Source organism: Zosterops lateralis, assembly GCF_965231275.1.
Source record: "Zosterops lateralis genome assembly, chromosome: 2".
NCBI lineage: Eukaryota > Metazoa > Chordata > Aves > Passeriformes > Zosteropidae > Zosterops > Zosterops lateralis.
The window spans coordinates 24734007-24748055 of record NC_139763.1 but is presented as its reverse complement, the minus strand read 5'-3'; the positions used below and the strand labels follow the sequence as shown (position 1 = coordinate 24748055).

The window sequence follows — 14049 nt, the reverse complement described above, 5'->3', positions numbered from 1 at the left end:
GTAGTAACAAGGTAAAATTCTGAGCTACTTTGGTGTCTCCCCTTCCTTGTCCACTCAAAATGTCTATTTTAATCTTCACCAAGAGAAGGTGCTAAATTCTGCCTATAGCTTAATGATACTCATGGGACAATTTGAGTTTTGCTGCTTCCTTGTATAAACAAACAAACAAGCATGTGATTGCTTTTTGCTATTCATCTTGCTTGAAATTTCTGTCAAACATGATGAAAAAAGCTATATCCTTATGGATTTTTTTCCCTTTTCCAACTACTTTCAACCAAGAGTGAGCACACCAATTTAGACCTAGCTTCTATTTGAAAATATTTGTTTTATATTCACTTGCAAAACTGGAAACACTTTTTCCTGGATATCAACAGAGAATGGGACAAACAACCAAGAAAAGGGTTCCACACTGGCTCTACATACTCCAAGAACTTAAAATAAGTAGCCCCAGAAAAGTACTTTTAAAGATATATATAAATTGCACCTTTTAGTGGCAAAGCAGTATTTCAAAGACTACTGGGCAATAACTAACAATTTCCCAGCAGTATGTTTTTGATAAATTAACATTACTGCTCAGAACTCATGTACACTAACTAGAATGCTGCAATTTCTGAAACCATTTCATTATATGAAATTTGAAGTATAAATGCATCACTGTGCTACCATAATAAGGACATAATACTTTGATATACCCATCTCTGCAAAGCCTTCTGGCTTGTAACAGTAAATCACAGACTTATTTTTCATACCTCATTACCATTACATATCTTTCCACTGACACCTGACCTTATGCATAATCAGGTATGAATTTCAAAGCACACTTATAATATAAATGAATGCCTCATTATTTCACATAGCCTAGAATTAAATAAGATTTGAGATGTAACTTCAAAATTCACAGTTCACAACGTCAGAAATGCAGGTCCATCAAAAAGAAGTAATGGTCTCTAATTCATGACTGTGAACAGCACCAAATCACTCCTGCACATAGGAGCTTTGCAAGAATTTCAGGATTAGATTTTAGATAGGATATTGCCAGTTCTGAAAAAAATAACACAGTGTTGAAACTGTTTGGTATGTTGTTGAAGATAATCTATGAAAGAAAAATGCAAGTACTGAATTTATTACCTGTATTTTGAAGAAAGAATGACAGCACCAATTGCATGAAGTTATAAAACACCAGAAATAAACATGTAAATAATCTCAATGGAACACAGACATCTACAAAGAAATATATATATATGTATACATGAAATATAATAAACTCATTCATTAGGGAACAAGAAACATATTTTTGTACTGTATAAAACAGCTGTACAGTGTGCACACAGATTCTCCTGATCTCTCCAAAATGTCTGTCAGTCACTTGTCCCCATCATCTTTTTCTTGACATACTTTCTTCATTGTCCATGGGAGAACTCTTAAATGATGGTTTTGTATTTTCAAACCAAGTACTTATAGTGCAGTTTGTCTCAGTATATATATACACATGCACACATATATATACTTGCTGGTGCACACATATATGTATACATGTATATATATGAAAAGAACAAACGCACACATGTACACACACACACACACACGTGACAGATATAAACAGCTCCTCCATCCTGTGCTATTGAATTAGTGCTTGTAAAGAATCCCTGCATGTTTTGTGAAGGGAAGAAAACTTGCTGATTGTGCAGATTGAAGTCATTAGATGGTTCCATTACTAACAGTCTGCAAACACACATCTGAATCATATGGTGGTATCCCATATGCCTGAAGAGAGTCTGTTGCAGGAGGTATCTTCTACCTTCTTCAGCAGTGTTGGCTTCTTACAAGGGGGTGGAGGTGGGGCTGTGATTCTTTGCTCAGTGTTATGCAATATTTGCTGCCAATCTTCTCTCTCTTCACACAGCTTTCTCCTCCAATCTAGAAGCTCTTGTAGAGCCACACTCTCATTCTCAGACAGTCTAAGCTGATGAATAACCTGTGAGAAGAAAATAATAATAACAATAAAGGTGGATAAAGAAAACTGATCAAATAAGCCTGTTAATAGTTTGAAGCAAACTTGTCCTCCAAAAAGATTTTAAACTCTTTTCACTGTAAATAAAGGACATTAGTGATTTAGAATTGCCTTATTGCAATCTCATGTCTGAAAGTCACAGTCTGAAGTCACAATGTCTGAAGTTGAATGAAGCAATTGCCAAAAATGAAACAAACAGAAGAAACTCCCCTGTGTCATCAAAGGGAGTTCTCTAAAACAATTCTCTAAAACACACAAAGCAGACTGCCTACAGCTGCTGCAGGAGTAGCAAGGTTTTTTCTCTAAAAGTAAATATCCAAATAGCCAAAACCAAGAAACCATAACCTTTGTTGCATATTAGAATCAGTAAAGTTACTTGTCAGACAGGTGTTATCCTCAGCACCAGGGGCCTGTCCCTGTCTTCCTCCAGAGTATACATTAACAATTTTAACTGTAGTTTTGGTTGTCCTGAATCTATTTATAAATTCATTCTGAAGTAGCCATAGTTCTGTACTAGATTCATAATCCACCTAGAAGAAACTGTTCCCTTCAATTTAACTTTTCTATTGAAGTGATTATTTATTTTGTTCAAGTCAGTTTGAAACTCTCATGGCAGCACAAGTCCATGAAGTGATGAAGTCCATCTCACCATCCTTTAAGACTTACTTGACACCTATGCAGTACAGCAGCCCCTGGAGCAAGTACTATTGGCTTGGGAGCATTCTGTAGCAGAAGAGGCTTAATTAGAAAATATGAAACAAGCCCATCATAACATCTAATAGCCCACAATCCTTATCCTGTTACCTTCTTTCTTAAGAACCCCACAGGAGCTCTAAGAAGCACCTATGGCATGACTAAAATGCCCCCATTTCATCTCACACAATGGCCTCACGTTAAGGTTGCCTTTCTACTTGTCATAATGAGGGATGGCTGCACGTTAGTTATGAAAAAGGGAATGATGTGCAGTGCTCATGAGACACCCCACACATGATTAGATCCAGTTGTAAGGAAAGCTGAGCGACACAAAGGGCATTTTTGTCACTGATCGACAATGGGTTTCCTGGGGCAGAAGAGCTACCTGTGGGCTATTCCTGTGGCTCCTGCTATTCCTTCATGCAATAGCAAGTGCCTGGGTACAGAGGCTTACCAGGCTTTACACTGCTACTTCAAATGGATTCTGGGCAAGTCAGAACTTTCATATGCACATGCAGTCAGAGAAGGAATGAGCCCTTATATGGATGTGCCTGAATATGTCCAGGGAATTTGCTTAGTTTCTGGCTGCTTGATACTTATGCATTAAACTATAATATATCTTAATAACACGTATAATAAACAACAGTTTAGAGTTCTGTTTTTTTTTTTTTTTTTAAATAAGAAAAATGGAAATGTTTGAAAAACTTAATTGAAGTATATCTCAATTGCATATCACTTTAAAATTAAAAATCTCTCTGCTCTTATATTTACACAAAACAGCATTTACACAAAGGGCATCTCAGCAACTCAGATGAAAATGGAACATTTCACATATACTGCTAGAGGGATATCAGAGAAAAAAAACATACTACCTTTTTTTCAGTGGTTTATATAAGACTAGAAGACAAAGGCTTTCACTTGGAAACCATGTGAAAGACAGGTGAGGTGACTATCCTGTAGAACAGCTGGATAGTTTGTGAGTCACCTCAGCTTACCCACTCCTGGCCAGTTTCTGTAGTTTTTTGTGGGTTTAAATTATGAGCATAATCCATTTTAGAAACACAAAGATTGGAATACAGTCTTCCCAATTTGGACACCCTATTTGTACCTAAATTTCAAATATTTCATGAATCTGCATTAGGCATGCTTCTCAGAGAAATGCTGTAATACATAAGAACCAAGCTTTGTTAGACTGTCATGGCAAGAGTTTCACATGAAAGAGTTTCAGAGATTATTAATCAAAGACATATCTGAACACTGGAGGATAAATATAGTAATAAAAAAATGGATATTTTCAAACTGTGTAATTGGATGTGCTCTGGTGACAAAAGTTTGATAACATGACTAATGAAGTCTGGAAGAATTGTCAGATTGAGAGATGGACAGAGTATTTGAAAAGAGACAGTGCTACTGCCATTCCAAGGAACATAAAAACACATAGGTGCAGGTGAGAAGTGAGTACATTTTGCCTGGGCATGGAATTGACAAATGCATCCTGTTTATAGCTTATAGGCATTGAAGAAGCTTTATTGTACTGGCCCTGCTTATGCAAGCAGTCATCAGTTAGAGCTCATTTTCCAGTGCATAGTGGACAAAAGTTGGTCTAGTTCACAAATAAGTGTACATATTTTATCATATTTTCTAAAACAGGGATGAAAAAATATCAAACATTTATTCATGGTGAAACTGATCTGGTAAATAAAAAAAACTGGAAAACAGCCTAGATGAAGGACATGAGATGAAATAGCAGTCAAAATGAAATGGGAGAAAATGCATAAGAAGTGGCAGAGCTCTAAATGAAGCAATTAATTTAATTAGATCTATTTGAATAACACAATATCTTTTCTCTTTTCCATTTATGATTAGACCTGCGATGAGCTAAAGATCTATTATACATATTCATTATAGAAAAGGTTGGCTGAATCATTTTACATGAAGCACAACCTAAAACAGTAAGCTATGCTTCTTCATTATTATTCTATAGCCTGAGCAGTTATTTTATGAAGAGCAAATGGTATGTGTAGGAATTAATTACTTTAAGACTACTGATCTTTTTAATGGACACTAAACAAACAACTTCCACCAACTGTATCAGCAAGAACAACTGTAGACCAGGATTTTTGTACTCAAAGTCAATGGTCCATCAGACATGGTAAACACAGCATTTAGGCTAGAACCACAAAACAAACAGTATTTGAATACTTGGCATTTAACAGCTCTGCTATTGGGTGGAAACACCATCCCTGTATTTAGTATCCAGAGCTCTTTATGAGCAAACAAGAAAAGCTGAAGTATCAAAGTCACACACAAAAGAAGAAATTGTGGTTACCACAGGTAACCACTGGAAACTTCAATGGATAGAATTTATACCAGATCCATGTTCTCCACTGCAAATTATGGCAAGATGGACAAAATAAATTTGCAATGGGAGGAGCTTTCAGGATTAATTCTTTCTAATTCACAGCCCAAAATCTCAGGCTGTAAAAGCAAATTCTCTTCTTCTGGTGTTAGGGATTTTGGCTGATGACAGAACACCAATAACTCAATTTCATCATGTGTATGGAAGGACTTTTATCATTCTCTAGAAGTTAGAGCATATTGGGAAATAAGATGTGGATTCAGCTACTTTGTGTTGGCCCTAGCTGAGATGAAAATAATTTTCCTCTTTGCATTGGGAGCTAAAAAGGAGCTGATAACACTCCATTGTTTTGGTTGCTGCAGAGCAGAGTTGGCACAACTCAGCGCAGTCTCTCCAACATTCCCACCTGACCAGTAGTCTAGGGGTGGACAACATTTTGGGAAGGGACACAACTAGGCCAGCCAACCCAAAATGACCAAAGGGATATTTCATACCATATGAGATCTGCACACCTATAAGAAAAAGGAGGAGGAAGGGGGGACATCCATTATTTACAAAGTTTGCCTTGCACAACAGCCTCCACATACGCTGAAGTCCTGCTTCTCAGGAAGTGGCCAGATGTTGCTTGCTGATCAGAAGTAGAGAATAAAGTCTTTCTTTTTGTTGTTTTCTTTTTCCTTTGCTGCTTGCACATGCACAGCCTTGACTCTTGCTTTAGTAAACTGCCAATATCTTGACCCATGAATTTTTTACCAGCTTATTTTCCCCCCCTGTCCTGTTGCAGGGGGAGTGATAGAGCAGCTTCGTGGGCACTTGGTGTCCAGGCAGGGTCAACCCACCACAGTTCTTTCAGGTTAAGGAAGAGAGGAAGTTCCCACATGGTGAGAGGACACTCCAACAGAAAGTGGTGGACTCTGAGTGCAGAGAAGGAGGACTCTGACTCCTGTGCTTTGTGCTGCCAGATTAGTGTGCTAAAGGAAATCCTTCAGAGAGCGCCCCTTGTGGTTTTAAAGAACAAAAAGCCACTGGAGTCAGAGGACTTTGGCTATATGCTGGCACTCATGAAAGTCTTAGAGCACAATTTTATCTATACACATTTGAGTATTACATAATCATTGGAAAATAAGGCTCTGAACTGCCTTCTGGATTTAGGCTTGGAAATTCTGCCTAGATTTCACTTCACAGCCTAAAGCAGACATACTGGATTTCAACTTTGCCTTAGAATCAAGATGGGTTGCTATAAGGTAAGACAATATATTATTTTAATTACAGCCTATTTCATATGCAAGTTAAAAATTCAGCAATTTTTAAATTATAGAAAGTAAAAGGTTTCATATTTTAAATATTTTGTGACAGAAAGTATGCCAGATAAAATGAGTAACTGGCACATTTAAAATTAACTTTGAGTAATTTAGAGATTTGGCTCTAGAATCTCAAGAAATTCATTCTGCATTTAAAGACCAAGCACTATAACTTTACAGAGGATGTTTTGTAACATTCAGAAGCAAAGAACTTGTATTTTCTGTTTGTGTGTCAAATGCCTATCATCAGCCTATAACTAAAGGGCTCATTGCACAGTCCAACAGAGATTTATTATTGGTAGATTCTTTTCAGTATTTCACTCAGTTTTCTCCCTCATTGACCAAATGTAGGGCTTACCTTTTAAAAAATATGTGTATACTACTCTAGTATTTTTTTTTTCATTTGCGAGTGCAATGCTTTTACTAATATTCACCAAAAATGAAGTATTTAATTACATGTGATAATTACATATTATTTAAAACATATAAATAATTCTTTGCCAAAAATGTAGCACTTCATGATTTTATTACAGGTTTTTTTTTTTTTTTTTTTTTTTTTTTTTTTTTTTTTTTTTTTTTTTTTTTTTTTTTTTGTTATTTAAGCTTAAGTAAGATTCCTGCCTATAGACATATAAGCACAACAGAAAATCACAGAGCAATTCAAGGGCATGTAAAAGCATATAAACCTGTGTTCCTGAGACATTTGCATTTTGTGGCTGGTTCATATTTTTTGTTTGGAGAAATAATGCCACTTGTTTTCTTCAATAGATTTATCAATGTTGATGCTTTAAAGTAACTGTCAGTAAATGCTCACAATTATTACATCACTAATTTTTCTCTTCCATTAGTGAAGTTGAGGTCCCATCATGGAATATATGGGAAGGGTGAGTTCAGAAGTGCAATGATTTTACCCTTCTAAACATTTTTTAGGATCTAAAGTGAATTATGTAATAAATGTATAATATTGATGATAAATTATCATAATTATTTTAGAAATGAAACTGCCTTGACAAAACCCTTGTTTACAATACCTTTCAGTTTGTAGACTGCCTAAATATGAAAGCCAAATAAACTTCAGCCATTAGGTGACTCACAGTTAACATCATTATACCCCTCAAAACCAGTTCAAGGACCTCAATGGATCTTCTGTGGATCCCCAGTTTTAAAGACAATAATGATTAGGATGCTCTCACCTCTCGTTTCAACACTAGACACCATTGCATTCAGTAATTCAGAAAATAATTCTTACTGTATGCAATTATTAGCAAGAGCAACATATTTTGATTCAACCTGTATGCAACTCTCAAAAAAATGTTTCTAACTCATTTTAGTGACTTTTTTATTTATTTATTTTTAATTTGATAAACCTCTGCACAGAGGCTTATCCGAACTACAGAACAGGCACACTGCAATCTCTCTAAAAATCCTGACCCTTTAGGTACCAAGAGATATGTTTGGGGGTTTTTTTTATATAAAAAAAGAGCAGAAAACAAGAAAGGATTGTTTTTCTACCAACTACTGAATCAAGGAAAATTAAAAATCTGTTAGTCTACATGTTATTTGCAGATATAATATTAATTTAAATATATAAGGAAAAAGCACTCAGTAAACCAAGGGTGTATTAAGAAGCCTAGGAAAGCGTTCAACATAAATCAAATCAATGTGTAAATTTGTGTTTGATTGGGAAACCTGCATTGGCCATGAATGACCCCAGCACAGAGCAGAGAGCAGCTATGACAAATGAGCTTACATGCTTCAAAATTCCAATTAAAATCTTCAAATAGAAATGTAATTGTGGGATCCAAAGTGATTCATATAATTGTCATGTGAGTGCTGGGACAGACATTTTTTTTGCAAAAGCAAGACCCACTGTATGTAATAACTTGATATGTGATATACAAAAAATAAAGTGATTATAGTTAATTGTTCTTTTAAAATGCTGATGATTTTTCTTTGTGTTGGAACAACTTTACAATGTCCAAAAGTAAAGCTCTGAATGGATGTCAAATGGGTTTATTGGAAAGGAGAAAAGAAGACAGGTGCTCTATCTGGTACAAATCTAAAATTTCTCTGGAGGAGGTATGCCAGCAAAACATTGAGATCCATAACAGAAAATATAATACATTTTCTTTTTTCTAAACAGGAAAATATTTTTTCTCTCTCAGTTAAAATTTCGAATTAAATCAAAAGAAGAAACTTCTTTTAGAAGGAGTGTTGCTATATAGATGACATACCAAAAGAAGTAATAACTTGGCTGACCTATAAAAATTTGGGATAATTTTAAAAGTTACTTTATATTAAAAATAAAATTTAAAATTCAGGCAGAAATGTTTTCTCTTCTGACAAGCAATTTACAGCTATCTCTTGGATATGTTCTTCAAGGGACAGATTCAATTTTCTTCCCAACATCAGCTGTGGAATGATGCTGGAAGCAGGATAGTCTCGTGTCAGAGATCACGCAGACACAGGTATCTTTGATTGCCCAGTCCCTCTGCTATCACATGGCACTTGGAAAGCTCTCAAATGTCAACCTAAAAATTAATTCCACTGTTTGCCTTAGTTTCACTTTCTGATAGGATTTTCCAGATGAATTAATGAAAGAATAATTATCTCCTAAATGAACTCTGCCTCTGGAAGCCCTTCCTCACAGACCACTGAAAACTGAGACATCACACTTGCAAAAAGGATATCTCGCATCTCTGGCTTTACTCTGGGTAGCAGATTCTTCTTGTTTTTATTAGAAAGAGAATCTTGGGCTACAGACATCTATACTGCGCCTCAGGCAGAATATTTAACATTCTTCATCCAACTGCAATTCTATTTCAGGTGGAAGTTGTCTGGTTTTCTACAATACTGTTGTGGTTTCTCATAGTTGTTTTTTTTTTTTTTTTTTTTTTTTTTTTTTTTTTTTTTTCATTTGTTTTGTTTGTTTTTGTTTTGTTTGTTCATTTATTTGGTTTAATTTTTTTGTTTGGTTTTTTGTTTGTTTAGTTTTTGGGGTTTTTTTATTTGAAGGAGAAGGAGGTGATTATTTGGTTTGGGGTGATTTATTATTATTTTTTAAGTAATAGATTTTAGTCACAAAAGCAGGACCTGTTTTCCATAATTTTGTATATATCAGTGAAGTAGTTATATCAATATTATCAAAAATATAAAAATATTTATATCACAATATTTTCAATTAATTATGTTATTCATCTTCCATACAGACTGGAAGTATCTCAGCAATCAAAGAAAGATAATATATCTTTGCAAAGTAAAATAAGCACACAAATCCTGAGTACAACTGTAACTCGCAATCTGGTAGAGAATATTAGGACAAGGTAGACAATGTTCAATAATATATGACAGTACACATCAGGCACACTGATTATCTGAGCTGGGAGTAGAGTTGGACAAGTCTGTACATTCAAAGCAGGGGTGTCCTTTTTTTATTTGGATCTTGAGGATTTCAATTTTTAATTTTTATTTTGTCTGACTGTTTTTCAACTCTAGATTTCTGATGTCAATTAAAAGGTGACACATTCCCAGTGTGACTAAAACATCAATCATCAACAAATATTGCTTTTTTTTTTCTCTAAGGTAATATTTATCTTCAGATAAACGAATTATGTAATGCTCTCTAAAACCTTCAAGACATCCTCCTAGCCTCTGATGCTTAAGAAAAAGAATATGGTCAGACAGCAACTGTGTCTTTCTCAGGATGGATTCTGAAAACAAACAATTTACCACTGAGGTTTTTGAAACAGCTCATCTAACAATGCTAATACTGCTTTGCACCTAATCTAAAAAAAAAGTCCGACAAACTAAGTCATGTTGCTACTTAATTGATCACTGCCTTTTAATGACATTAATGGAGATATTTTATTTTACTTGATAGGGACTATGTTTGCCACAATGCTTTCAAAGCAATTACAAAAGCCATCAACTTGTGTTTGCTATAGTTGTGTATCTGTTGTATAAAAACACTACATTTAGTGTAGTACACTTATGGTCAAACAATGTTAGAGAAAAACATCATTTAATTTAGGGTCTCTCAGCAACCTAAATCTCTGTATCTTATAGCAGTGTGTGACAGCAAGAGAATGAAGGGCAGAGGAATTAATTTGTTCCCTCTCACACCTGGCACTTCCAAGTGCAAAGTCCAGTCACTCTCCACAGATGCTGTCAGTGGGGTGGTGGACCACACTCCCCTTGAGCTCCAGTTTGAAGCAGCCTTTTAAGGTGAGCCACTGGCCATTGGGGCAGCCCAAGAGGGATCATTACACCCTTTATCCAAACACCAGAGATTAGGGAGGACGTGGGGATATCAGGAGGTTTTGTTCCCTTCTCTTCTACAATCTCATTTACCAGGGGAAAATGCAGTGATGGTGAAGCACTGGAGACAGAAAAGGGGTCTGGAATGTGTAGGGAGCTGGCTGTGACATCCACTGGTTCAAAGAAGAGGATCTGCACTTTCATCTGTGGAGGTCACAGCAGTCAGACCTGGGATATACCTGCTTAGCACAGAGGCATCAGCCCTTCCAGAGCCCTTCAACATAAACACAAGATAATGTATTTACTGATGAATTTACATTGTGCATTATCTCATACCATTTAATCTATAAGGAATGTGCTTTTGACTGTAAGTCTTCTAAAAATAAAGCCACAATGTGTTTAGGACCTGATTTTTGTTGCTGTGTGTGACATTACAAAGAATATTTTTTGTATTATTGTCAAAGCAATAAACAAAACACAGTGCAGGGGGATATACTAATTCAGATCAATGATAATATATTCCGTGTCTTCTCTTACATGTTATGTGTTTACAAAGGTGTTAGTGGTTTTTTTTTGTTACAGCAGACCTGTTTGATTGCCACTTTTTGCTTCAAGGATGATCAAAGATTATTTCCAGCTAAAAGGCAAACATGACAGACAATAATAATGAATGTTAGAGCCCAGTGTTTAGAACTGTGACAAAGGGTGGGAGATAGCAACACATTCTTGACTATCCATTTTTTAAAAACTTTTCAACAGTCAACAAAAGAAGTGATTGGCAACAAATATTAAATCAAAGTAGGAACAAAGAAGACCCTTGAAATCATAATGAATATGCAGCTCTTTCTGAGGGAAGAGACTGCTGAAAGCAATGAGATTTCATGAAATAAGAGCTATGGCTTAAGCTGTAATGAAACAATAAATACATACTTCACGAATATAAAAAGACATTTCCAATTTAACATTTTCAGATGTTGGCTCCTACATTACTGCAATCTGCCAATCTGCACCATGGGGTTTAAACAAAATAAAAGAGATAAGACAGCAGATTTTCTAATATAACCATATGTGAAAAAATAACCAGGATTTTTTTATCTCACCTCTTTGAACACATGAGAGATAAAACATATTTCAGAAGTGGGTACCCAAAATCCTACACCAGGGTATGTCATATGTCTGATATTACTTATCCTACCAGGATGGCAAGCTGCTTGTTTATTTGTGTCTTGTTCTGGGAGCATTTCCATAGGATTGAATGCACGTGACATCATCTGATTACAAAGAAGCAAATCTTCAGCCACTCAAAGCTAAACTGGACAGAGGTTTTACATCTATCAATAGAAAACTTTATAACTTTCTTCTGGGACAACTGAATCGTCAGAAGACTATGGCTAAGACCTAACTTGCACAAAATGCAACCCTACAAATGTAAGCAATCATTACAATTATGTTCATTTTATTGTACAGAGAAGATCACATTGATATGTGCATGAAGATGAACGTCATACCTGGAACATGACATAGATTTTCTACTCTTTTTCACCTTAGTCCATCTCTTTTTACTGCATTACCCTCTGCTCTGTTCTTGGTTCTTTTCCTCCTGTTCTTATCTTCCTTTTTTTTTTAATCACTTCTTTGGGATGATGCTTTTGCTCTGGCTCTTCTTTGTCTTTCCAAATCTCTTATTCCATTTCATTATTTACCTTCTCTCTCAGTTACTTTATTCTTTTTCCAGACTTACTTCTTAGAATCATCCATTATCTGTGCCTGGTTTAGTCCCCACTCCCCCTGTCCCCCCCCATGCTTATTATCACTCTAATCTGTCCCTCACTTCCCATCTGTTCATTATCTTCAGGTTGTCCATCTCATCCTGTTACAGACAGACCATGCTGCTTCTTGCTGCCCACATAAGAAAAAAGACATTTTTTAGCTGGCCTTCTTTTCCTGATTCCACTATATCTTTCTCATACCACTTCCCACTTCATAGTGAATGGTAATAACAACTCTAAAATAACATTGAAAAAAAAAACCCCAAACTCCCAAGAAACCTCACAGTCCTGGATCTGTGAAAAAAAGACAGGTCCACTTAGCTTTTGTGTGATATAAAAGTATAGAGGTTTGCTTTTATTGATTGTATTTCATCTTGCTGCTGTTGCTGACATTCCAAAGAATTTATATATTTCAATGGCCTTTATGCTCTTTTAAACACAGACACTCATAGTAGCTGTTGAGAACAGAGAAATCACTAAAAGCAGTCTGGAGACAGCCCACTAGACTGCTTAAGGAACTGAGAAATACTTTATATAAAAGAAAAAGACCACAGGAGGAATATTTTATACAGCTTTTTTATTTTAGAGGAGGTTTTGGATTTTAGACCCAGCTAAGCAATTTCAACATTTGTGGAGTAGTAGTCAGTATGCTTTGGGATCACTTCCTAGAGCATGACTGAAAAGAAATGACTCTTTGTCATATCAAAATTTCCTACCTAAGCAAGTTTATGGTAAAAAAAATGACCAGAAGAGACACCTCTTTCATTTTAGTGAGGTTTTTGCCTCTGGAAGGAAATTATGGCATAAGAATTTGAGACTACAGATCCAGCCACATTTGGAACTGCCAAACTGTTTAGACAAATCACTGAAGCAATTTGAAACAATAATTATTTAAATAATTTTTAGTCTGTAATTTAAAATCAGACTTGGAGAAGGAAGATTCCTAGTTTTCTGCTGTTTAGGGATCAAGAGGCTACCAAAACACTTTCTGTACAAGTTGAGTTAGAGGCACAGATGCTAAGAGTAAAGTTTTCTCGTAAGGGTAGATCAGGATATTACTTCTTGCAGTACCACTCCACTGTAGATTTTGATTTACAATTTTGAATATTTCCTCGACTAGAATGTTTTGGTTTACAAGGAAAGCACAAAACATAGGGAAGGTATGTGCTGGGCTGGGGAAGAGAAAATGTGTGGCTCTGCTAGCAAATAGTTTCCAGAAGATCTACTGTCTGAACAAACTAAAGCACATGAAACTTTTTAATAACTGGTTTCACCCCCAAATTCATGGTTTAATTTTTATCTTCACGGAGAATGAAGAGGAAGTTACAGTGCTATATCAGATGTTAGGTTCTTTATGTTTTTATGTGATATTTTGCAGCCTATTGATAAAGACACTTGGAAATCTTTTGACATGCAAGACTAACTTCTTTTGATGTATGTTCTTTCATTTCTGAGGAGACAAAAATTAAACTTAAACACTCTTCCACTTCTACTAAATGAATAAAGTAGAATTTTATTCCATAACTTTCTAATGAGAAATATTTTGTTAGTATTTGAATTATCCAATTGTTGTCCTTTTTCATTCAGTAAAAATTGCCCTTTACGTAACCACTGCCCTAGAAAATTAGCATTTATGGCCAACAGTGAACCTTTTTTTTC

General features: G+C 35.5%; 1 protein-coding gene across 1 annotated transcript in view; it reads right to left on the bottom strand.

The window, feature by feature from the left end:
- Positions 1-1713: 1713 nt before the first annotated feature.
- MYO16 (myosin XVI) overlaps positions 1714-14049 on the bottom strand; it is a gene marked incomplete at its 5' end in the record, with an annotated part of 289157 nt that continues 276821 nt past the window's right edge. The window contains 1 exon segment of the mRNA XM_083883531.1: positions 1714-1975. Within this exon segment, the coding sequence (XP_083739657.1) occupies positions 1742-1975 (234 nt within the window). The 3' untranslated portion in view covers positions 1714-1741.